General features: G+C 39.6%; 2 protein-coding genes across 3 annotated transcripts in view; one reads left to right on the forward strand and one right to left on the reverse strand.

Moving 5' to 3' along the window:
• The window catches only part of nxph2a (neurexophilin 2a), a 39344-nt gene extending 18851 nt beyond the window's left edge, over nucleotides 1-20493 (forward strand). Inside the window, exons 4-5 of the transcript XR_007113847.1 lie at nucleotides 12984-12993; nucleotides 20481-20493. The gene's annotated coding sequence lies outside the window, so the exon portion shown is untranslated. The remainder of the gene's footprint in view (nucleotides 1-12983; nucleotides 12994-20480) is intronic.
• spopla (speckle type BTB/POZ protein like a) lies at nucleotides 963-12784 on the reverse strand. 2 transcript variants are annotated; one of them, XM_047600738.1, is made up of 12 exons: nucleotides 12593-12784; nucleotides 11367-11453; nucleotides 8027-8144; nucleotides 7673-7794; nucleotides 7217-7368; nucleotides 7001-7128; nucleotides 6062-6239; nucleotides 5520-5575; nucleotides 5186-5308; nucleotides 3116-3258; nucleotides 2956-3009; nucleotides 963-2475 (listed from the first exon to the last, which is right to left on the reverse strand). In XM_047600738.1, the coding sequence occupies exons 3-12, from the start codon at nucleotides 8102-8104 to the stop codon at nucleotides 2331-2333; spliced, it is 1179 nt and encodes a 392-aa protein (XP_047456694.1). In that variant the 5' UTR covers nucleotides 8105-8144; nucleotides 11367-11453; nucleotides 12593-12784; the 3' UTR covers nucleotides 963-2330. The 2 variants fall into 2 exon arrangements, with proteins under 2 accessions (XP_047456694.1, XP_047456695.1); XM_047600739.1 differs by lacking the exon at nucleotides 12593-12784 and adding an exon at nucleotides 12314-12464.
• Nucleotides 20494-26820: the final 6327 nt, after the last annotated feature.

A 26820-nucleotide genomic window follows, 5' to 3' on the forward strand; every position in this document is an offset into this window, starting at 1 on the left:
GCCGTCAGGGACAGGGGTCTTTTCATTCGCTTCCATTACTCTTATCTGATCAGGGTGAGGCACCTATTCCTTAAAGGCCTCAAGTCACGCCCGACTGTCCTGCTGCACGCGTCCAAGACCCTTGGAAAAACTATGAGGAATCTTTACATACTTTTCACCTTCACTGGCCAACTGAAAAAAAACAGAATTGGTAATTAGACGACCGAATAATACATTTAATCTACCGATTTTTATTAAAATTTACATTTACCTTTTGAGGAAATGTGGATAATACAAAGATGTCAAGTGACATTTATTCCAGTGTAAAAGAGCTAATTTAGCTTATCATCAGCAGTAAATGTCAGGTTTTGTTGCTCATTCTGTGTCATCATCCACCGCATATTCCCTACTATCTAAATGACAGAGGGAATTTTCAATTTTGTCAATGCCACCGCAGGCATCTTGCCTTTCAAGCATTACAGTGAGCGGGAGGGGAGATAAAAAGGTTGGAGAGGCGTCCTAAAGCAGAGATGGTATCAGGTCCCTTCCTAGGATCTGTGCTGAGAGGGGCGGACGAGGATCAGCAAGCCGCTGATGAAGACATCTCTTCCAGCAGGAATGAGCAGCCTCGCATTCCCTTTAATTAGAGCCTGTGCAGAGCGTTCGCACATAACACACGAGAATGAAGCCTTTCATGTGCTGTGAAAAGGTCCACAGTTTAACATGGCACTATGCTAATGCAGCTTAAGCACATTTTCTTTTGATTATCCCAGCAGTGCTGTTTTCCCAATTGTATTTTTTTTAAATGATAATAATAATAATAATAATAATAATCACCTCCGCCTGACATCCCCATCCATTCACAACCATTAAAATAAACAGCGCGGCTAATAATCTGCGTTCCTTAAAATTGAAATCTCCCGTCACACGGAGCTCAACGATCTCCGGTTCAAAGCAAAGAAATGAACCTGGGCCACCAGGGATTGCTGGAAAATGTTTTAATGGGTTAATGCAGGCATTCTTGCAAACAACAACTTCATCTTTTTTGCTTCCAAAGTTTCAACATCTCAACATCAACGCTGAACAATGAGTAATATCACGTGAGAATGATGCTACTCTTAATTTACAAAATCCTCTGAAGTGTCTGTCACGCCACACTACATACAAAACTGAATAAACATGACAACCCCCCCATTCAAACACAGAACAACATTGCCAGTGATGCTCAGCATCCTACAGATATCCAAGCGTGTTAGAGGAAGTTTTTTTTTTTTTTTTGCACATACTCAATTCATTTAATTCTGCACAAATATCAGATAATTGCAGAAAATAAGTTGTTAACAAAATTGGTACTTGGACACTTTCTTTTGACAATAACATGACCATGCATTAGTCTCTCCACTTTTAGTTAATCACAATATATTGAGAATATATAATATTTGCAAGTTGGCAATACTAAAGAAACAAATTCTCAAAATTGAATCTATAACAGTTCACAGACGTATGATCTGGAATATGTCATTCAAATGGGAGACGGAGTAAATACTTCCAATGTTATATTAGGGCCAAAGTACAGACACTTTTCTGTCTTACATGTTTTACAAGGACTGACACTGGATCTTCATAAGGGCAGATTCATCCCCCCCACCCACAAATATGCAATTAGAACGGACTTTCTTGTACATTGGTCTCCTGAAGATGGTTCAACTGTCATTTACATAGAAATGGTGCCATCAATATGGGGCATACGCATCTTTTAAAAAGTGTAAAGAACTGACCTTGCACTGAAAGTGTTCATGCGTTTTAATGTCTAGTCACAAAACGGGCTAAACATTACAAATATATAATATTTCCCATTTAGTTAAACCTTTGTTACGTTCCTACAGAACTCCATATCAAAATGACTATTCATGGGAACTAGTGCAACCTGGAGGAGGCCTGGTCTTTGTGACAAGGCAGGCACAGAGTAAAATAGACAAAGTACTCTAGAGCAGCTCCAGAGCAATGGCAGATATATTAAGGCCATTTTTGAAAATTACAGGAAAAAAAAAAAAAAAAAAAAAAAAAAAAACTGTAGCAGACCGCTTGACTTGCTACCCGGGCTGAACAGAATTCAGTTGGGGGAGCAAAGCAAGCAAGCAACAAGGATTGAACCAATTTTTTTTCCCCCAATCCGTTGATGTCAGTCTTCCACGTGCCAGCCTCCCCACATCCCTGGCCAGAAAGCTCCACTCTTCTTTATTCAAGTGTGTTCAGTTTTGGTGGAAATAAAGAGTGGTACCCTCACTAGTCCTTCCTTTGTAAACCCATGCTTCACACCTCCAGTAAAGTCCTGGAGCACAGTCGGGCAGTCAGGACTGTTTTAGACGCTTCCTGGGAAGACCAAAGTGTGGGCACTGTGCTGAAGCCAGGGCACGAAAGGCTTCGGCTACCAAGTGAGGATGGGACTGGATCATTGACTTCCAGCCTGCAGTCTCCATTATGTCTGTAGCATGACTGTAAGCACAGGCAGAATGGAGTTAACAGTCAGACATGATAATCTGCACATTAAAAATCAATAAACATAAATGAGATTGTAATGACAAAGCAAATAAGGGGAGTTTGATTATCGAGCTGCATGGTAAACTTGGAAAAAGGCCATTAGTGCTTTCTGCACACGTGCATAAACTGGTGTTCACATCAGAATATAACGGAGACAGTTCAAGGTGTCCTGCAACGCTGCAGCATCTAAAGAAGGAACTTCCCATAATGACCACCGCCCGTCTTTTAAAACTCCGCAAATATTCCATTTCCAGGCTTTATCCAGGTATAAGTCTATTAATAACTTGGATACAAAGATACGAGAGCTTCAAACTGAAAAGGCAAATAGCACTCTGTCTGCCCGGGCTAAAACAATGAATTCTAATGCATCTGGTTGGGGGAAGAGATAAGAGTGTGTTATTAATCTTGTGTCACATATATCAGCTAATTACATACTTGCTATTCCAGTTCTTTCCATCTTTACAGCCCAGCTGTCTCAGGACACTGCACCTATGGCAAGGAGATATAAAGGTAAGCATTCAAGGCTGGTAAACAGAAATGGCAGCAGGAATTTATCACTGGAGTTTTTTTTTTTTTTTTTCTCCACGCTACTTGCCTGTTGATAAAATCTATGGCTTGTGCTTTGAGCTGCTCGGCACTGTGCAAGTCAGCCAGGATGAGGGTGTCGGCCACATTTTCCACTGAAAGGCTGTTGCACAAGGCCTCTTCACACATGACCTTTAAACGCTCCAGAGCGTACTGGGGTGGGGGCGACACAGAAAGCAGCGGTTAGAGTTGAGGGGGGTGGGTGAATCCTCGTGGTTTGAGATTTTGTTTTCGTCGATTCCACGCGCGTAAAAGCAACGCGTGCAATCAGTTCCTGAAATCTGCAATGATTTTATTTCCACTAGAGAATGAAGAGAAAGTGACCAGCGCACAAAATGTCACACAATTCTATCATACGATATAACACTTAATTTAAGGTCAAATGACTACTACTATTCAGTTCAAACTCATGCACAGTATCAATAATCGACATTCGTATCACACCTTAAAAGAACGGATGTCTGTAGTGCAAGATTGAAACAATAAGGGAGACAAAAGAGGCGAGCTTTATTTCACTTTCTCTTACAATGAATGACTCATGTTACACTGTACATCATAAAGTTATCTGAAATCAATAGCCTATTCACTTTTGTAGTATAAATTAATCTTACCTGAAACAGACAAAACATTTCTATATCACTATGGACAGAGGCTACCACAGAACAGAAATCACACTCATTAACTTACACTTTTCAGTTCGGGAAATGAAATAGTTTTAAGAGCTGTATTAATTTGTGTATTTTTATGTTTTAAGTGCGCAGATGTAGGAGCGTGTTCTTAAAATGGGACGAGACTAAAATAAACTCCAAAATGTGGACTATCAATACAGAAATTATGTTGCACATTAGATGCAGGCTAACAGCTGCTTAATTACAGAACAGGCCACATTAGCTCTTAAGCCTCATTGACTTACATACAGCCATGTCTCTCCATTCACTGAGCAGTTGGAGGCTCCACACACTCGCGCAAAGGTGCATTAGTGTCAGCGGTGAACCTAGTGCACCTAGTTACAGTTTCAGTGGTTAAACGAACAGTATTACTGCTTAACTTCACAACTCCTTTTGGTAATAAATCAAAACCACAAGGCTCATATAAAAAAAAAAAAAAAAAAAACAGTAACGCTCTGTCTAAGTTACCGACTGGGGTAAAACCGCGTCAGTGATCGGTACTCATTAATTTGACGTGATTAATGCACGCGAGTTATGTAATGACCTTGTATCGACCATAGTTCAGAAAATGTGGATCAGCAGCAGTAAAGCCTGATGCAGCCAGACTCGATTCTCCTCAGAATATGAGCCTAGTAACATGCATCGGGGGGCATGTTTCAACCCTAAATAAATAAATAAATAAAATCTCAGCACGTAATTGGATAGCACCACAACCAATCAGAGCCATTTTGTTGTAAACACATTCAGCTGCACAGCGCTCAGATGTCATGTATGACTACTCTGCTGTCGGGGCTAGCTCCCGGGCTAGTACCGCTGTGGAAAGCATGCAGAATCTGAAATGCAGTTGGAGTAAATTATTTTACCCTGCAGTGGGGAGCAATACAAACTGCAGCGGCAAAGAAACGGCAAACAAGAAAGCAAGCAGAAGCGGATACAGAAACGTCTCTTCGAGTTAATCTTAAAAGCTTGCTGGTCAAGCACACATCTGCGAGCGGAGAACTTTCCTCTCACTCGCCCGAGGCAGACCACACTGGATAAATTACAACAGAGACGCCTGGACAACTCTACAAGCAATAAACTTTCAACAGCAGTTGCAAAATGGGCGGCTGGTTTACTCTGGAGAATATCCTGAACAATATTAGTCATTGTTTTAGACTGTGGCAATAATAATAAAGCAAGCATTTGTCCACTCCCATGTTGATAAGAATAATAATATAACTGGTTAATGATAACTAGTTAAATATCTTACACAAAACAGATTTTACAAATCGTAATATGCATCAGTCATACTACTATGGAAATTATGAGATCAACTGATTAAAACTATATTATCAGTATTGTTCTGCTTTTTATAAAAAGGAGCAAATGGTAGATCAAATATTAACAAAATGTTCAACCCTGTATCTACTTACTTTATCTGCAGCTGCCAGCAAATTGTCTGCCATCTTCTCCAGATTCGGGGCCTTCCCCGTATAGATGAAACCCATCATCTCCTTAAACACGTCTGGATCCACATCACTGATGTCAACACGGTTCTGCAAATAAGAGGAGGTCTCATCACTACTAAAGCATGGGTGGAAAACTGCGATGCCTTTAATTGCCATCGTGTGAGGATGACCTTTCAAAATGTGTTAGCCTCAACTGTGCAGGGTGTGCAAAAGCAATAGTAAGTAAACCTGTAATGAAGTGCTGAGGAAATGAGAGAATGACCAACAACAACACGCAACTATAAGCAGTTGTTCTCACCTTTTTACTCTCCTCCATTTCATGTTCAAACATGGCATTAAAGACTGGTGACCTCGCTGTCAAGAGAAGGAATAAACACATATATTTAAGGGTTACAAATGAGACTGCTACATAATCAACACCTTCAAAAACATTATATGATGAGAAAATGACTGATGCACTTACTGACTCACAAGAGTTTTGCGTCAACACAACAAAACGTCTATTACTGTCCTATAACGCAGCCAAATTCATATAACTGCCACTGCAGCTGCCACCATGTCTAATGGAGATGAGCTGGAGAAGAGAGCCAGCCTCTCAATCTCCTGGATCCTACAGTCATCTGGGTCAAGCCGGGCCAAGCAGGGGTAGAGTGGTGGATTAGCACCCACTGCAGAAGTAGGCTGCTACAAATCAAACCGGGAACACAGACCCTCCACAGCCTTTGGAGGTGCTTATGGCTCTCCACGAGAGACCATTAAGAAGAGGCATAGATGTGTCTCTCTACACTGTCCCTCCTGGCCGGGGCTTGTTGAAGTTCTAGGGTTCGGGGGGCATCTTACCTGCAAGGATGGATTTGTGGGCTTTGAACTCCTGGCCTCCCACGTAGAGGCTGCAGTCTGTGAAGCGCGAACACTCCCACAGGTTCCCCAGGTCATCAGACAGCTGACACTCCGGTACCTTCAGCATGTTCATGTTGGACTGGCCTGAAATATTCACCGAGTCCTGGACAACGCTTACCTGCACATACATTGTAGAGAGTACAACAAACTGAATCAGTCACATCAGGCCAAAACATGCTAACAAATCCAGTAGCACAATTTAATTTCCAGACTAGATAGCCAACAGTGAGTCTCTTTCTTGAGTCACCAATTGAAATCAAAATGTATTAAATTAGCTGTCGTACCTAATTGATAAACAAACTACATCCAAATCTTTTTTCCAAAGTGGCAATTTCCCTGAAATTGTTTAAACTTTCTGGAACTGCTGGCTGACACTAATCCTGCTGGTGCTCAGCCAATTGCATTTACATCAAAACTCATTGACGCCTCATTTAACTTGTCCCTTTAAAGAACATTTTAACAGAAGTTCATTCTTCCTGACGAGCCCAATTTAATTCATTTGAAAACCAAGCGCAAATGATACAAAATGGAGGAAGTATTTCAAATCCTACAAGTTCTACGTCGTCCGAAGCAAATAACAATTAATGGTTACACTGTGGCTTGAACAATCTTTATGCAGCATTCGAATCAACAGCAGCTCAGTAATTTGGCACGGTGAAAGAAAAATCTGACATGTATATTTGCCAAAAGTCAGTGAGAAGAAAAACCCAAATGCAAATCTGTTAATTTCCAACTTTTCCGATCAATAAACCTGGTTTTATAAACACCCAAGGACAATGTAGCTGGGTGCATGTGTGGATATATTCAATCCTTCATAAACAAGAATATTGGGCCCCCCATTCATTTGAAGAATATTTAGAAAGAAATGAGAACTCTTACCTCACAGAACAAGGTGAGCTTGTCATCTGGCAAGAGTCCATTGGCTTCGTCGAGGAGGAAATCTCTTCTTATAAATTTTTTGAAGCCCCAGTCTTTGCCTTGGACAAATCTATATGCTCTTTGGCTTTCTGTAACCAGGAGGAAAATGAAGTATTGTTACGGAATTTTAAAAACAACAAAAAAAAGGAAAATCCGACACAATGCCCTTTAACTCACCCATCGCTTTTGTCTCCTCTCGTTTAGCGTTCAATAAAGAAAACTTGAACTTTGCCCTGACTTCACTTTTTGGACAGCTAACAAGAAGTAAATACAACGACAGATAATCTTTGCTTTCATCATCAAGCCCCTTTGGATTGACTCGCAGACACCTGGCAAAGTAAACAGATAACGGTGCACATCAATGATCGTACAAACAGTGCTGCTTTTAATCACCTTTGTCAAAAGACAACACCATGACAACGTAAGCTCCTCCAGGCTGTGTAATGATCGTTTATGCGCATGGTTCCCACACTAAAACTAAATATGTAAACTTGCCCATGACATTCATGCGTGCGCTTGGGGATGTTAAAGAAACTGGATGGGGCAAAAATCAGATATTACAAATGAACTGAAAAAGTTCTGAAAGTCTTATTTATATCTCAAACCACTGAAAAGTTTGACTTGAGCACTAACCATTTCATTTTGTCGTTAGGGCCAGAAGAGAAAGTTGAGCTCTTCAGCACCTCTCCCATTTCTTCTCTGCAAAAACTAAAGTTGTTTATGGTCCACATGTAGGAAAACTTCACAACTTTGACCTTGGAAACAGAAGAGGAGACATAAAAACTAATCAGAAGAGTTTGCAGTATAACAACGTTTACATCCACCATTAATTACAGTAGTTTGAGATTCTATTGTATTCTGTTGTATTATATGAAACTAATTTACCAAACATCATTTAAATCTAAATGTATTTAGTATCTCAAACCAGATCCGTTCTGTAACCCTCATATGATCAATATGAAACAGAAATATAACTTATGCCCATACCTGTGTGTAACACCAGCTTTCTGCCACAGGTCCACTTGACATCTCCCCAGGAGGAGGAGGGGTGGGAACCCGTGACATCACTGGTTTTGTTGTACCACTCACTCGCGTCCTGAGAGCTCTGTTGAGACCAAGAAAAAAATAAATAAATAAAAAAAGTTTAGTTTTGCACATTCATGCCACAAATGTCATTACTTCCAAACAATAATGAGGCCTACTGTGCAAAACACGACAAACAACCTGGACTGAAATGAACGTGAATGACTGCAATGAATACTGCACTACAATGTGAGATCTTGTAGCACATGACACCAAATTTTGAAATACATTAATTACAGGGATTAAGGGAAAAAAGGGGCATTATCAGTATGCCTTTTGTCTGTACTTGTGTTCTCATGAAATGTCATCAGTTTATGCCCAAGCACTGTTCCAATTCCAAGTGCACATGTGACTAAGTACGGCTCGTATGCCCGGATGTGTTCTTGCCCCGCCCGTTTTATCAAGAACTCAATGAGAGGTAACTTGCTTGGATGTGGTACAGCCAGGTATCACAGAGTATATGTTATGGGCATCATCGCTGCTGATTCAGTCACAGAATGACCATACTGCATCGTCCTGCCTGTACTTCAGAGTCAAACTTGTCAAGTCCAAACTAAAACTCAGTACATCTACATGCATGTGGAAAAAAAAACATTGCCTTAATCCGACTGTAACTGGACAACTTAAGTGCATGTAAACACGTTACCTTGACTAATATCGGAGTTCTCCTTATCTGACTAAGACACCCAGATAATGTGATTGGAAATCGATTTTCACCAGCATCTATAGACCTTAAGCGGAATTAAACTAGACTACACATGTGCGCATGCTCCACAACCGCTATGAACAAAAAACATCCAAGAAAGCCAGCCAGAGAAGAAGATATGTAAACAGAGCTGGTAGACGAACCACCTGAGGGGTACGGTGCAGATAAGGTGCGCGCCAAGTAGCGCACAAATTACATACAAGATAAAACCCGCTGAAAAGACACATATCGCCACCTGGTGTGGAGGAGGACAAGTTCCTGTCAGTTATTCGATTTTCTCCGTTGCATGTAAACTGGGACAAGGACCACATTCAGAAAGCCAAATTTAAATGCTGTTTGCATTGATAAACATCCAAGGTGGGTTTTTACTACTTCAGATTTTGGCATCCATGCACTACAATTAATCAAGAAACAAGTAACTACAAAATCAGCTACCAAAACAGCTTTAGTCATTGTGCAGTCTGTGGTTATTGGCCCATTTAACTCCATGTCCCAAAAAGAAAACCTATTCTCAACCTGATTTATTGCAAATGTGATTATCAGGAGAAATAAATGAGAAACAAGCTAAAAATATAAATAAATAACAGGACAATCCATCAAAGGTGTGTGGGCAGTCACGGTTATCAAACAGGACCCAAAAGCCAGCAATGGGTAAAAATGGCCAGATTCCTTTTTCTCAAAAGCAAAAACGATGTTGATTAATTTCATCGCTTTTAGAACTGCTCAGACTCAGGTAGAATTTATTGTCTGTCTGAAAAGCACGTTGAATGGTCAGCGCGGGAAAACCCTCCCAACACATTCATTTCCACCCACAGATGTAAAACTGAGAAGTGTAAATTTAGGGTTGTCATGATGGGCAAGCTGTGCAGAGAAGGAGAGAGGAATTGGGCGCCTCTCCTCATTTCTCACTTAACAATTTTTGGGACTTTTCATTTACACATCCAAAGCAACGGCGCCACCATTTCACCTGAACATGCAAAAACTGTGTGTAGTTTTTCCACAACTACAAACATACAGCGTTTGATTTCAGATGCGGTTGGACAACACGTGTTTAGATGTGACCCTGAAAGACACAGACATCTTGCCAGTCACTAGACTATTCTGGCACCACATTTGAAAGATCACGAAAAATTAACTAGAGAGTGGTGTCAAGAAAACATGACAGAAAACAACCCCTGACTTAGTAATACAGCATGACAAAGCGTATCTGAATATCAACTAATAGTCAATTTTCTGCAGGGGGTGGGTGTAGTTTTTTTACACAATATTTTCTGATGGGGCACATAGCACAGCTGACTACTGCATGATGCAACTGAGATTTTTCAATTCTGCATTGTACCTCACAGGGCAACCTGCTAACCACAAGTAGCAACATGCCACACATGCATTTTGTTACAACTTGACTACTGTCTCTGATTCATTTTGCAAACAAGCAGAGGAAGAGAGAGAATGATTTGCTTCCTAGATAACTTAGCTGGTTACATAGTGAACGAAAAACTCCTTACATTGCACTGTAGACTAACTGCTAAGGCAAACTGGGTAGTTACTATGCTATGTAGCAACTCCTTGCCATCAACCACATGCAAATATTGTTGGAGGAGGCAAACAAGATTTTTGTGATAAAGGACATCTTTGCAAGCAAGCCAGTCACTTTTCATTTAAACGCTGCATGCATCATGACACCAAAGCTAACACTAAATCTGGCATGTGCACACAGGTACATGTTCACTCTTTTACATTTCCTTCTAATGTGACATTAAGGGGACACGTTCCCTTTTGGAGTGTCAGGACATTTGATGTACTTTTCTCACAAAGTAAAATTCAAATCAAAATCCCCCAAAGCTGTGTCATCTCTCATATAAAGATACCCTGGAATAAGCCATTTCCATTTATTCTTAAAATGTTTAAACTTGCCCCACGATGTCTGAATATGTTTTGACAACTACAAGATTAAAAAAATAAATAAAAAATTACAAAAAAAAATCCATTTTGTTGTACTCAAATAGACTACTTGCAGCAAGAACCACAAAAATGTCTTTCAATGGAAAGGTGTGAAAACAGTGACACTGATGAAACCGACTTTGGGCTACAAGCTCTCTTCTCTATATTAATTTTGTTTCTGTGCTAGTTTCCAGTCATGGAAATCCATGCATATCTACGTAAAACTGTTTAATGAGTGTATCCTATATTCCACTTGTCTATGGCGTTTTCCGTTCTTCACACCAACATCCTCTCTCTCTTGCCAATATTCAGTTTAAGGCCAAAAATATTTACATTGGCAGTGTATGACTGTGCATGCAAGGACTTGAAAAACACAAGTGACATCTCTCCTCACATGTTTCAAACCTGAAACTCACACAAAGTCTTGTTCTTAACTTCAACAAACAGACCTTGGGTTCGCGAACACACACATTTGCATGCAGTGACTTGCAGGTTCAACAGCAGTTTCCTACAGCTGCGACTGAAACCTTCAGCTTATGTGGGAAATCTCAATCATGAATGGAGCAGGAGTAATGAATTCAAAAGCATTCTCATCACCTCTTGAACTGTTGAACTGAACAAAGATGGAGGGTTTTTTTCTATGTTATCACAGGATCCTTCATGGCCCCATCTTCATGTTACACTCTGGAAAGAAAAAAAAAGACAAACACAAATCGACGTTAGGCCTTGAAAACAGACCAGAATAGCCTGCATAAAAGTCGTGGATGTGTCACTGAACCTTCTTGAAAGAAAATCATAATGCTGAGAGTAAACCATATCTGCCTAAAGGTCACATTAGAGCTTTTTAATGCGTCAACAATACAATCTCAGCAACGACTGAGTGCATCAGTAAAATAACAAACTAGCCCGCACTAGTAGTTCAAACTTTAACTGAGGAAATAGTAAATGAAACTTCATCGTTCGCCATCCTTTCAGTTCAGTTAAATTGGCTAACTCAAGATTCACCTGCAACTTTGTTTGGCTAACACATTAGGCTGCGTTAAGCTACCTCGCCTATAACACAACAGGGATGATGCTATGCGGGTAGCCGTCCAGCTAGCTGCCTTGCGATAGCCCAAAGTTTATTTATCCGGTTCGTATCCAGCTTTACCTTAGCCTTAGCATCTACGCTAGTAGTCGAGACGTGAGCGGATGCGACTGGTCTTAAGTTATACAAATCCAAATCACTATAAAGCAACAGCTCAATGTTAGCGAAACATCTGCTAAAGTGTCAACACCGATTTCCAGACCATCACCAACACCGCCTGTAACACTTGAGCTAGGCTCATTAGGCAAAAGCATTCAAACATTCTCCGGTGTAGCGAATCTTTGGGTTTTGTATTTGGCCAACCCGAGCTAATGTCCTCACCAGCAAGATTAATGTTAAGTTCACTTTAGCCTCTAAACCGCAAATGCAGCGAACACTGGTCGGCTAGCCCAACACACACACAACATATTGGCAGCAAATCTGTCCGCACCCTTCAAAGCACACATACAATAGTTACCTTACTCCTCCGTTTTAACGCAGACATAGAGCTTAGGATACCCCCCAAGTTAAATCGTTAACGTGCCGTTTAGCCCCCGCGTTACCGGGTGCAAAACAAAGGCCCCTCACTGATCCCGGTGACAGGATGCTAACGAACCGAGCTAATGCGAAGCCTCACGTTTCGGTACAACCTGCTGGTATGGGGAAAACAACATCGGCTAAGTAGCAGCTAGCCAAAGCTAATCTCTGCACTGACTGCTCACGAAAAAAAGTTTAAAAAGACGTGCCGGCGGTGTACCTTTCAAATTCATACTCCCACATCTATCGAATAAAGCATATAGCTTTGTGTTACACTCGCTCCTCTCGCCGTCCGTTACTTTGAACTCTTTTTCATTCAGTCTCTTCACAGGGTTTCTTTGTCTAATTTATATGTGCTAGCTAGCCTTGCATTTGTCTAGCTGACTGGTAGCTTAAACAGGCTAGGAAATAGAGCTGCTGCGCATGCGCGACATTTGGGTAACGTCCTGCTCTGTCTACTTGCTCCGGTCCTTCCCCATCTGAACTACAACTACAGCTAATAATAATAATAATAATAATGATGATGACGATGATGATGATTATTATTATACATGGCACAATTACTGGGTGCCTAGTAATGTGTTAACAGGCAAGTCAAGAGACAGATCAAGTTTTTTTTTTGTCGTATTGGAGCACATTTAACTGTCCTCTAGTTAAATTGTGTCTTTCAGGCTTCGTCTTTACAGAGACAGTGTAGTGGTAGAGTTTGTTTATACAAACGAGAGAGTTTGTATTATAAAACAATACTGAGCACACCCATGTAGCCTGGAATTAAGCCAGCCCTGTGTAACATCTCAGAAATGATTGTATTGTTATCTCAAGGTGTATGGATATTTAAAATCAGGTTAAAGAGGTTGTATTGAAAACACGCATATCATCTCTAAATGTCATCTCCACTGCAGTTTTACTCATGCAGCACCATATCAACAATTCTCACGGTTATTGTTCCCAGTCAGCACAATGCAGTCACCACTACATTTGTCTAGGTCAGGGTTAATGATTCCAGACAGGAAGCAATGGAGTAGTATACAAGTAGTATTGCTCTTCCTATTCTCTTTGATCATGGTTGCAACTGTGTTTTGGTTAATGCTCTGCTGCTATACAGTCTCTTATGACGTCTCACAATATGGATTCACACTCAGCCAGTTTCCTCCCATGGATGTTTGTTCTATAACTAACCACTAGCCTTAACTGAAAATGATATGTGTAATCACTTCATTTTTAGTGGTCACACAGCAGTCTTTGTGTAATGATGTACTCAGTTCAACGCATCCCTGCAAGCAGCGTGTGCATGGGGCTGTTAAAGCCGTCCAACATCAGAGACCTGGAGAGGCCAAGATAATATGAATAAAGAAATCTTGATATAATGTATACACAATAGACGAAACTTCCAACTGCAGCTCATTCTTACAGTTTCTTCTGTCCGCTTCTGATGTTTCTCATTTAGCAAACACAAAGCAGCTTCTGGTAAGCCATTCTCTGAAACAATTCTCTATAAAGGCTCCTTGTGGAACTGTGATAACTAATTCTCTTTCAGATGGATGGACACTATTCTGCAGCATGAGCAATAAATGGCCGTCTCTGCACCAGTCGCGTTTCATGAACAAAGTAGGGTACCGTCTTTGAATTTTTTTTTTTTTTTTTTGCATGCTGACGACAAACACCCTGTGCTGGTCCTGAGCCAGTTTGTTTTTGGTCAAACATACTGTAAACACAGCGGTAAAATGTCACATTTTGCCGCCTACATCAAATGTCTTTAATATCACAGCGCCGCCGATACACTGACCCATCTTGAAGTAGAAGGCATGGAGGATAAGATCACATTCTGATGCGATACAGAGACGCGTATCGAGAATTTAAATTCAAGGGCAAAGATACAGGGTTTACCGAATGTCTCCACAGGTAACACCCTCCAAGAATTCAAGAATAGGAGGACTCTGGGTAATCATTTAATTGTGTTTATCTGCTTTTCTCTTAAACACTCTAATGCTGTATTATGGAGAGGAGTGTGCCCACTCTCAATACAAAGATAAGTTTATTTTTTGATTTAATTTGTCCCCCCCCCCTCGATCTCCACCGCTCAGCAAATTCTAGTTACAAAGTCTTCCAGCACTCTGCTCCTTCTGATTGAAACTTATTACAGGATGATCTGGGAAAGCACAGCCTTCTTGCTTTCATGCTTCACTAAACTTTATATTAAAAATCTATTGCACATATTATTAAAGATCACATAAATACAGATTTCTATTTCATGGATATTCTCTACATAGATGAATTGATGTTAAATACTGTCATTCTAAAGGATAAGCATTTCTCAGTGCTTGGTTAAGTGAAAGTACTAATAACAATAGTAATTATGTTTCTATTCTGAGAGCATCATTGGCTTCAGATTGATTACCACTGAATACCTGTTTCATCTCTTTGTCCTAGTTGATGTATTCATCAGGTATGAATATCCTCTCCTTTAACAATGACTGTGACAGTCTTCTACCTCCAATCTACAATACTGATCTAATTAAGGGAATCTCAAACTGCCACAGATATTATTTCTGACAAGTATTCAATGTCTTCGGTGATGGAGACCGATGCAGACAGAACTTATGAGGTGGAAAACAAAAAGAAAAAAGAAAAGGCTGCGGCGACAAGACGAGCCCTGGTGACCTTATCAGAACATGATCATACTGGTGCCGAGGGAAAAATTGATTTCGACATTAGTCACACACTATTTTCCCTTCGCTGTCTTAGAAATAAAGTCATAATACTGAACAATGGAGTGGGCAGAAAAGCCCAAGAGTTCCACTTTTATTCAATTTGATCCAATCTAAGTAATAACATTTGTAGGAATTGTCAATTATTCATTAGATGGACATGAAATATACTTATTCGCTGATAAAAATCAAGAGCTTTTTTTGCCCCATTTTTTCAGTGATATAAGGTATAAGGATTAATTTATATAATGTCTTGTAGCGGGACAAATCTGATCTCAGCTATTTTTTTTTTTTTTTTTTTTTTTTTTTTACAGACTGTCCTTAACTTTGTGTATAACCTCAACTCACCTTGCCAAAGTAATCAGACTAGACGAGTGGGGCCGTGTCTACGATGTCTATGTAGTGGCTGAAAAAGAGGCAAAGTGGAAAATTAGTCTTTTTTTTTTCTTTTTCATATTAATAACAAAACTGCCTCTAATATACTCAAGGTGTCCTTTACCTCATTCGGTGAGCATCAGAATTTGATGCAACACTTTGTAGTTGTTTTGACTGTTTTGGTGACACTAAAACACGTGTGGCATATTAATCTCTACCAGCTGGTTAGGAACAGGACCACAGAACAAATTCTGTGTAGCGTGATAATTTAGAGGCACAAGTTATTTTCAAATTTAGCTTCCTAATTGAGGATTGTAGTGCAGCACTTATTCACTGCGATTTCCTAATGTCTTCCTGAAGTCTCTGTGTGATTTGTAGTATAGTGCATTTCACACATGGGCGGCCGTTCTAATCCGTGGACACATTTCTGCCCAACTTCATCCAGCACACACCACCTTTGATCACAGTAGGAACTGACCTAAATGACTAAATAAATGTGTAAGTAAATATGCGTGATGGGAGGCTGGTATATTTTCAGTTAACAGATGACTTTCCCTCAGTCTGCTATCTGAATGACTTTCATTCAGATCAGAAAAACTAGAAAGCACAACACTGTGCCATTGTTTTCATACACATTTAAAATGTCTCTTATAGTTAGATATAATCGGTGAAAAGACTTTGAAAACCTCTTTATTTTATGTTGTAGGCACCTCTAAAAAGATCGTTTGCTCTTTTCACTGAGATGATTATATTTTGATACCTGAGCTGTTCAGCTGCAGATAATGGGATTTCGCTTACAGTTACCCCGGATATGTTGCCATCTATCTGTGACTGTGAAATGGCTAGGAGAACTATTTAAAAAAAAATGTGGCAATACAAAACTACATTAGCAAAGTGTGTGATTAGCCAAGTATCTCCAGTGTATCTCCAAGTATCTTCCTTTTTCGTTCTTCTTAATTAAGTGCTTTCCAAGTTTTCTTTCTCAACAATCTTCGAGCCTTTTTCAGGATTTTGACAGGGCTGATTATGTAGCATGCAGCAGATGCTCTGTTGCCAAGCTGTCCATTGACAATTATTGCTATTCTTCATAGCTCATTTCCCATGGAGCACTGAGAGAAATTGCACACTGGCTCCATGTTATTAATAGTGCTGCTTGATATGGAAATGAGACACTAATTTAACCAAAACGCACCAGTTTTATTCTGGTTTGATTATCAAATGAACTATGACATTCTTGGGAACGCATTACAGTTATTAGTTTTGATATTAACACATTCCAGCCACATTCTTTCATATTTCACTTGATTAGGGAGAACAAATCAAATGTGATAACTAGACAAGCTGATTTCGTGTTGAACCAGTTGTTCATGTTTGCTTGTTTGTGTGTCTGTGTTTCCCAGACAGATGAACACAATTACATCTGATTAGCCATCCTCATATGGGCCCGCACAGCTTTGCCACACTGTGGCTCTAGAAACACTGAAAAGGTTGTATCCACAGTGAGAAGCGTGTGCCAGCTCCCATCCTTGGAGAAAGGCGATTAAAAGTGGTGTAAATGCTAAATCTAAATAACAAGACTAAATAACAGTGTTGCATGGAAATATGAAAATTGAATATAAAGTTTAAAAAAGGTCAAAATAACAAGTATAATGTGTATAAAGTAAACATATAAACAATGTATAAATTGCGAGATACTCAAATTAAAAGATATATGAATTCTTTATAAAATATTGGGTTATGTTCAGCATGTATCTTTCAACCTGTAATACTGTTTATAGAATACTTGAACATATGGTGTAATGAACTGTCTGGCAGCAAAATTTCAACTGTCTGAGTTTGACAATGTTACATGACCCCCTAGGGGTCGCAAAATCTTTGGTTGATTAGACATTATATATATATATATATATATATATTTTTTTTTTTTTTTTAATTTCGCCCCAAAAATTCAAATTCCTTTATATACACATTAACACGAATCCAACATATTTTAGTAAAAGGATAAGGGATACCTTAATATTGAATGCAAAATAATAATGTATATTTAAAAATAGCACTAGGCCGAGTTTAATATAGAACACATATAGTAGGTAGGGGGTCCCTATTTAATCACCAATTGTCTCATTTTAGAGGACCAAAGCACATTTTAAGCGGACAAAGCAGAAGACAGCTGTTTAGTCGGTCAGTTGAGAACGTTTCCTGTTTAGACTTTAAAACTTATTGAGGTTGGTGTGCTTGTTTTTAAAGGACTTCAATTCTGTTCACCCTTTTCATGAACACAGTGTACTGTTATTGCAGTGCTAGCATTCTGTAGATGGTCATTTTCATTTGGGCATGAAGAGTAAAACATAGGTGTGCAAGCTTCAAACTATTTAAATACTGATTTTATTTTGCATGAGTTCAGTTACATTTTACCATCGACGTTATTACTAAGCACCTTTAGGAGAAAACATCGACAGGTCACAAATAAAGTGAATGTTTTTTTAAAAAAAAAAAAAATTGTTTTGAGCCAGCCACGACTAAATGAGGGTGTTAAACTTGAGCAGGCAACGCCGTACAGTCGGCCTCGCTTATTTGTAAACAACACGCCGTCTGTCATGTCAGAAGAGAGGATGATTGGGTGCGAGGAGTCGAGGGAGAAATAAGACATCATGATTTGATGACGAGGCGTCTCATTTCTCAAGCAGGGAGCTGATGATAACCCATCGTTCTTCTGGTCCGCTACACCTGCACACTAACAGGCTGCTGGAAACGGCTTCTTCCTGACAAGCTCCTGTCTTCTCTGCCCTTTCATCTCCCCGCTCCACAAAAGCGAGTTTAGAAGTCTTTTTATCTATGCCTGGGGGTGCAGTTTCTTGTCTGCCAGGAGAGGAATCCAACCAATTAAGCCTCTGGTACTATGCTTATGAACCATGCATCACAGGAGGGGCTCTAAATGTTTCTTAGTTTTTCACTCTGCATAACCGGTGTGCTTCTTGTGTGTCACTGAAAAATAAAATTTAACACAACACGTTGTTTTGTTGTATGGAAATGTGGATCTTGTTTTGTATTTTTTTTTAATAATGTCCAGCAACAGATTTATAAAATACAGTATTTTGCTCACTGTTGGGATTTAGTTTCAACACCAGAAGCAGTCGGGTACAAGATATTTATCTTGCTGGATTTTGTTAATCAGCGGATGTGTTATTATGAGAAAATCTTGCAAAAAGAGGCATCAGGCCGTCGAGGATGCACGCAACCCTGATGTAATTCGGACCACTTCATCATCATACTCTTTGGTGATATCAAAGATGAAGCCCTTGTTTAAATAATCTTCCATTACTGTAAATCTTAAATTATTCCTCTTTAGGGCGACTAGGGGACGCCGAGAACTTCCCCACACCGCACTCTTTCTCTCCTTCTCTCTTGTATTCAGTCCTTGTATATTGTATTTGCAAAGCACATAGTCGTGCTCTGAAGAGATACCCAGCATGGATGCATTACTGAGAGACTGTCGGTGAGCAATTGCTGATCCCAGGGAGTGATAAAAAGACTCGGGCTGTCTGAAAAAAAAAAAAAAAGAGGCTGAGAGACTCATGGAGCATATAGACCAGGAAGGTCACCAGCTGCCAAAGAAGGGCCAGACCATCTCAAGAATGTCCTCAGATTTTTTCTCTTTTAACTAATGACATTGGAAACCTGCTGTGGAGGAGGGTACTTGAAAAGAAAAACTTATGTTTTGGTTTAGAATAAAGAAAGCTACAGTCTGAAGAAATGAACACTAAGTCAGGCGCTGCGACCGATTCGAAATCACGACACGATGATCTTGGCCTTTAGACATGAACGTGGATTGAGAGTGCATTGATTATAAGATATGCAAATGTGAAAATCCGCTGGACATCCTCGCTATCGCTACCTGCATATGGTCATTTTAAGGACACGCTTATCTCTGGCGCCATGCTAATAGATTTATTTCCTTACAAGCCTTGACAATCATCTACCCGCACATTTGCATACGTTTGGGAATGTATGTCTAAAAGGCACAGCCGAGCGCACACTTTTACAGCACCGCATGCTTCGGGTACCGTTGTCGCGCTCATGTAAATCTTTATGACTTATTGTCAGAAGCACCCGGAATACTTGAAAAACAAAAGCAAAAAAAACAAAACATTGTTTTCAAAAAGCTTTTACATTCATCATTCGTAATCTCTCATTTCCCCACTTCCTTGGGATTTGACAGACAATTGGATTTGATTTTGGATCGCTTTTCTTGCTCTAGCCACCAGATTTTCAGCAGTGTTTAGTCACTTATTTATTTGCAGGCTTCCCCAATCACATTTCTAGGCAGGTGCATGGCTGCCCTCCACAAATTACGTCCAGGATAATTTCATATTGATTAATGCAGATGCGTTCCTCTTGGCTCTCATACCCTACCTGCAGTCTATTTGGTATAAATTACTGAAGCCATTTTGCTGCACAAAGCCAGCCCTCTCCAATAAGGTGCTGGCTCATGTGTCGACTGGGGCCCCCAAACTACCCCTCTGCCTGCAGGAACCACTAAAGCTTTTAATTGCCTTCTGTGCAAATGGTCCTTATGCACTTGATAAAGTATCTGGAAAGTCAGGCACGGGCTGGTAGAGGCTTAGGGGAGTCCGTGCACTCGCAGTATGTGTGAATGAGATAGTGCGTGTGAGAGATAGCGGGAGAGAGAAAGAGGGTGATACAAATATATAGATAGCGAGACTTAGTGACGACTGGTTGGTGAATCCTATCCATGATATTACAACCTTTATGAGTATGGTGTTAAAAGTACCCTTTATGAGTGCAGGCACCACTCAGCAAAATACTTGAATAGCCCTGCTTGTGGCCCACAGGATTATTTCCGTCTGTGTACATTCGCTACAGTAGAGTGGCTGATAACCCTGGGTAAAGCGATAAACAATCAAAGCGCGGCTTCAGTGGAAATGATTGCATTCTGTACCCTGCCCCAGAGATGGGGGCCATTATTAACGTGGGTCCTGTCCTGACAATGCTATTTTCTGGAAGGTAATTGCAGATTCAGATCTCTGAGAGGGCCTGACTGAGAGTAAATGCCACCTCTTTAATTATGGTCTCCTCCACGTCTCCTCTATTGAGCTGCGGAGATGTCTATCGCTCCATGGGATCCTGGGGAAAATGACTCTAATGGGAAATGACCAGTGTCTGGGAAGCCGGCTCAGATTAGAAGCGACGTTTCTAATTGATGGCTAAAGAAATCCCTGGCCGGATGACTGGGAAAAGTCACTTTGGAGCACATGTAATTGGAGTGATTGGAGTTCTAACAAGAATCAGAGGATAATCTCTCCTGATTTAAACTCGGGCCAATGCAGACAACAACCTCAACAAGAGCTTGGACTGTGGTAGAAATTCAACAAAAGAAAGAGCTCGACACACATACTGTATGCTTTCATGCAATGCAGTGTCAAGGTGACATAAAGAATTTAGCATTGGATTGTATTTTGTTTAGCAGCGACATGTAAGATTTAACCACTCAAGACTCCCGACGTTTTCTTAGTGATAATATTTGATGGGATTTTAAATGATGACCACTGTTATTACAAATGTATTATGAAGCTGAGGACATTTGTGGCTAGTGGTAAATCATCCAGTGTTGTGAATGCACACTCAGCTGTGATTTTTGTTCAGAGTAAAAAGAGTGAGGGCTTCATATATGGCAGAGAAAAGAAAAACACATATTAAGATTCATAGTTCAGACACTCAACACCATGCCAGTTTTACACCAAATATCTTGCTTGGTATGTGAGCTAACAGTTTATACAATATTTGGCACTCACACTAGTTCAGAAATTATATATATTTCCTGTCCTACAAACTCTTTTTAGAGTAATGTCATCTTAGTAATGTAATCATTTTGGTATGCATGTAGGTTGTGTCATTGCCTGTGTCATTATCTTAAATGTCTTTATATTTCAGTTTTCTCCTTTATATCTTGTCATGGACCACTGGAAACAGGATGATCTTTTAATATAATGACCTTTATTTTTCATCTCCAATAAAGTTAGTAATAATTATACTTTTACTACATGAGGTAATTCGCCTTATAGGCAGACATTATACATTTCAACAATTAAATAATTTTATTCAGGTGGTATTATCTTAGTTTTTCTTGTGTATGTAGAACTTAAAGGACCAGCGCTTATGTTACAGGGCCCCCTATTGGTGGGTTAAGAGATTACAAGAACCTGAATTTCCCTTTCCAAGCAGGTGGGAGAAATTATGACTGCTGTCGCTTTAACATAAAAACTTAAAGGGCTCTATTTAGACCCAATGTTTGTTGTCCTGTCTGGGCTACTTAGAAACATGAGTGCACAACATAGAACACCAGCCTCAAAGTGCTTCAAGGATTGAAAAATTATTATTTTTTCTAAGCTAATGAACTCACAAAAATCCATACTTACAGGTGCTTATATGCAAAATGAAAACACTGTGATCAGTTCCTACAAACAAATCCCCTCAAATCCCACACACTGGTAATTTCACACAAAAAAGACAAGGTCAAAACAACATGACAGTAGGTTTATGTATTAATTTATAATTTAAACTGAACATCACAGCTTGAAAAAAAAAATCAATAAAAGCAGTAATTGTTTACTATAATATTTGACAATGTGGGCATTACTGAAAAGGACTTTGCAATTACACTTACACTACAGGTAAAAATCCAATAGAGCTGTCAGACTGCACCGAAAAATCAAAAATCATTTTAAAAAAAAACAAAAAACAAAACTGAAAGCTGAAATAAATGTAGTTATCTTTTAGCGGTGATATTCAAAACGTACATACTGAGTAGATAAGAGGTATATACCATTTCAGATTTATCCTTTACTTGTATTGTGTACTTTTATACTGGGTATGTGTTTACATGAGCAGTAACAGCTTGTACCGTGTCTCTGGTCCTTTAAGACTGTCTGCAGCCTGTTGTGTTGTGGATGTTCACTCAGCTCTTGAATCCATCACTGCTTTCTGTCAGTGGTAACAAATTTGCTGTTCTTTTCCGAATGTCCATCCATTAGTTGACATTCTGGTGCAGGGCAACAGGATCTCTGAGGTTCTCCAACTGGTGCAAAAAGTTGAAATGACAAAATAATAACAACATCTGTCTTGTGTCCAGCAGTATTGACATAACATTACAGGTACCAAATTGTTTGTGTTGTGAAGTGTGTCTGGAAGATACCTCAAGCTCATGACTCTTAAAGCTCCAGACTATGTCAAGGCTTACGAGAGCTGATGGCTGATTGTTGGCTGGCAGACATTTAAGTAATGGCGTAGGTGGATTTGACTGGATTAATTAATAAAAAAAAAAAAAAAAAAAAAAAGGTGCCCTTAAGGTGGCAATATTGACTCTGATGTTTGTCTCCAAAGTAACCTTTAAGAGATTTCATATTAAAATACAGCAGCAGAAGAGACACTTTCTGCTATCAGGCGGCAGTTTTTCCCCATTGTGCAAAAGTGGGTCCTGAGCGCTCCATCAGACTTGGAGTGCTGTTAGCAGCTCTGTTGTGCTCTTTATTGGATTTGTGGGAGTTTACGCTCCACCAACTTGCACAAAACCTGTTGTCTGGGACAGCATTACAAGCATTTTTTATTTTATTTTTTTCCCCCTATTTGTAACCGTTTAAAGACAAACTGTCTGTATTGCTTAAACGAAATATCAGCCTGATCTGATTCACATATTTATTAAACTAGAATACTGTTTCTAAAACAGATATCTGTATATGAATGTGCAAAAACATTTGAGTTACCACCATAGATAGTGATTTATAGGAGATAGATTCATGGAGTGTAGTTTGGACCCATGAATGACCATGAATGACTAGCTGGGGAGGAGTGAGGGATCAATCTTTCCAAGAGGCCATGGAAACCTGGTTAATCAACCCAGACCAGACATGTCAATCAAATGAGACATGTCCCTGAATGCTCTCTTTAAGCCAGAGATTTTTTGGAGCCGGCTCCTCGCAGCCATCTTGAACCATTTTGAAACCATGCGGCCATGTCCATAATTTCTATATATAGTTCACAGTCGCCCCTCATTGTCATTTGTAGGTGTGAATGTCCAGAGTTTAGCTTTAGAGCAGAACCTGCCCCTGCAAAGGCTTCATTCCCTCCCAAAACTGCATGTGAACTCTCCCTCTCATATATATTGAAATTATTCTCATTTTTACCTGCTCTCAAAGGTCAACATTCACATCTTATTCAATGAGTATTTACTGACCTTGTCACCTACTTTGTATTGTGTGTGGACAAATGAATTAAGATTCAAGGGCCCTGGTAATGGAAAAGTGTTTTAATTTCCTCCTGACATTAAGATGTTGTGCCTCATAGGCATTTGGTGGCGCATTACTCGGCGCCTACTCTCTGGCTCTGCCGTTGCCCCCCATGTTCCACTTAAACACTTCAATCACAGCAAAAGATCAAAGGAGCTGTTAAACTAATCAAGTGGAGACACAAGTGATGGAACTCCCCTGTATTTGGTGTTTTTCCTATTAGTACCCTCTCCCTCTTGCTCCTTCCCTATAACCCTATTAACGAACACTGAAAATTCAAGGAGGAGGTTTGCCGGCTCAATTGTCTGAAACATACACAGTATATGGAGCAAACAATGATCCTAAACAAATGGGTGTGCATTCTCTTCAAGTTTCATTGTATTCCGCTCGGGGAGCAAGATTATCACTTCTCTTCCTGTGTACACACTACTCTGTAGTATCTGTAAAATAGCGCACAGTATGCAGTGCAAACTGCGTTAATACACACATTGGTTTCTCCACCAGTATTTTCATTTGCATTTTCATCAGATTAAAAGAAAGCATGTACTTTCTAGTAGTGTCTAGTAAAGACAAAGCCATGGGGGGACATCTGATATAAATACATTTTAATCAAATTCAGATCTAAGTCTTCCCTTTAAGCTTAAAAAGTAGAACAGTGACAGATTTCCTTTTCTTTCTTTTCATAATAACCAAAGACGGCGGAACCCAAACTGAATTTGAAGCTGTGGTGTTTCATTATAAAAACACTTGGAGGTTAAAGGACAGTCTATGGCGCTCCTTAAAAGTCCATACTCCAGCTTAATAGCACCGTGCTACGGACCCTCTCCTGCCACTTTTCACTAGCTCTCAAAAGACTGCCATATTGGATAATAACTTGTTATCAAGCAGAAGAAAAAGAGGTGCGGTTGGGAGAAAAGGTCAAGGGGTGAGCTTCCTCTTATTTTCTCCCAGAAGAAAACAATCTCGGAGATCTGACACATCTCATTTGATGCTAATGTAAAAAAAAAGAAAAGAAATAGATTGATAGATCTTTAAAGAAAACGTACAGAAACCATGAAAAGCAAATATATTGCTTATATGCGTAATATTGGTGGAGTCAGGTTCAGTAATTCTCATGAAGCGTTCTGCTACATGGAACAAAGCAGGTGATGTGCTTTGAATATGTGATCACTGCTGCAGGCCGTTGCTCTTGTGGTGACATCTTTAAACACTGTGTTGTTTTTTGGGAGCTTCATCAAACCTAGACATATCTTTATTTTTATTTCCAGTCGTGACCTATATTCTGACATCTCACGCCCAGCCTTGCAGGAATTCATTTTGGTTTGATGCAGAAACGTAATGTACTGGAAAAAAGGTTAATTTGACAGGTCTTTATGTTTCGATCACTAATTAAGTGGTTTCATTTAGGAGCCTAAATAAAGCAAACAATCAGCGAACATATGCTACTGCGGAAACAAATATCTGCAGCCGAACTGAAATGAAGCAATTAATGGTGAACAGCAGAAACTCATTAGTTTAATGGGAAAATAGAATTGTGCCCAAGGTGGGTTTTTTTTTATGCCATTGTCCGTTTGTTTGTTTGTTTTTACTAATGATAAATGTGCCCGCATTAATAATGTGACTGCATTTTCCCTTTGTATTTTAACTCCGTAATGATAATTGCAACATTCGTTCTATTATTGAGTGGTGTCTAGATGAGATAAGTCATTCATGAAAATCATCTAAATATTGCATTTCTGGCTCTCAGTGAAGGACTTTCAGGACACTGTCTTCCATATGGTGGCAGGGAACAGAGAGAGGAACAATTAAAAACAAAAAAAAGTACATAGAAGAAGGAGAAGTTTCTATTTGATTATAGAGGAGGGAAAAGTAGCTCCTGACAAGGCACATAAACTCTTTGGAGCCCTGCTTTGAGTCTCCTTCTGCCACTCCTTTCACAAGGAAGTTAATGATGCTGGCAAGAAGATGAATCACCTCAGACAGCACACAGAGCAGCACTGACAAGTGAGCACCGGCGAGTCTGACACCTGCAAGTACCAGAAGAAAGACTAATAGTCATGTCAGCTGCTACCTGTAGGAGTTGAGCTATGTCTCTCTGAGCTGAAAGAAACTGTCCCTCTGATTGTAGGTGAAAAGCAACCTGAGGGATATGGCTGGATGGACTTTAACAAAACACAAAGTCATGTTGGCCAGTGGAAAGACATGTTGGATGGCTTCTGTAACACATTTCAAAAGTAGTTTTGGGAAAAGTATTTTGTCAAGTAAACTCAATTTGGAGTTTTACTTCATGAACCATTGCTTATAACTTGTTAAACCATGGCACGAAGTTTGGCAGCAACAAAGATGAACAGCTTGACTTTTATTACTCTCATGACTGAGCCTCTGTCTCTTGTTGGCCATTTCCGAATTTATATCCAAAAGTGACAACAAAAAAGTTCTGCATACATTTTGGACTGAAGTATAACAAACTGGTAAAGACAAGTCTCCGACTAGAAACTTCACTCATTCATCCATCCATTCATGTGTTTACTACTGCAAGATACAAAAAGGAGGATGCGTCTTGTTTCTTGCCAGGACTAATTTGATTTTAGAAATGTTGAAATAATATTCAGTCTTCTGCCAAATCCTTATGTTTTAGTAATTAGCTTTTTTTGTTTGTTTTTTTGAATAAGATGCAGAGTTTAAGAATAATTGTAAAAACAATATCACAAGTGCAACAACCACAAAAATGATCCCTCGTTGGCTCTGCACAACCACACAGGTGTTTGCAGTTAAGGCTGATTAAATCAAGGGAGTAGTAGCAGTAGTAGCAGCAGTAAAGGCAGGCTCTCAGTGTCTCAAAACAAAGCTAACAAGTAATGAGTCTATTGAGAACAATTAATTCTAATTAGACATAATAATAATAAGGAATAGACCCTAGTATGAGTACGCTGGAGCTTTAAATTGCAAATATCACCATTATATATGAAAGAAAGAACTATACTGCATAAGTATTGGTAAACAGGTCCATTCCTTTGAATTTATAAGCAGTTAGAATTTACCAAAACAGAAACCTCAACCTT

The sequence above is a fragment of the Mugil cephalus genome, chromosome 12 (assembly GCF_022458985.1).
Source record: "Mugil cephalus isolate CIBA_MC_2020 chromosome 12, CIBA_Mcephalus_1.1, whole genome shotgun sequence".
NCBI lineage: Eukaryota > Metazoa > Chordata > Actinopteri > Mugiliformes > Mugilidae > Mugil > Mugil cephalus.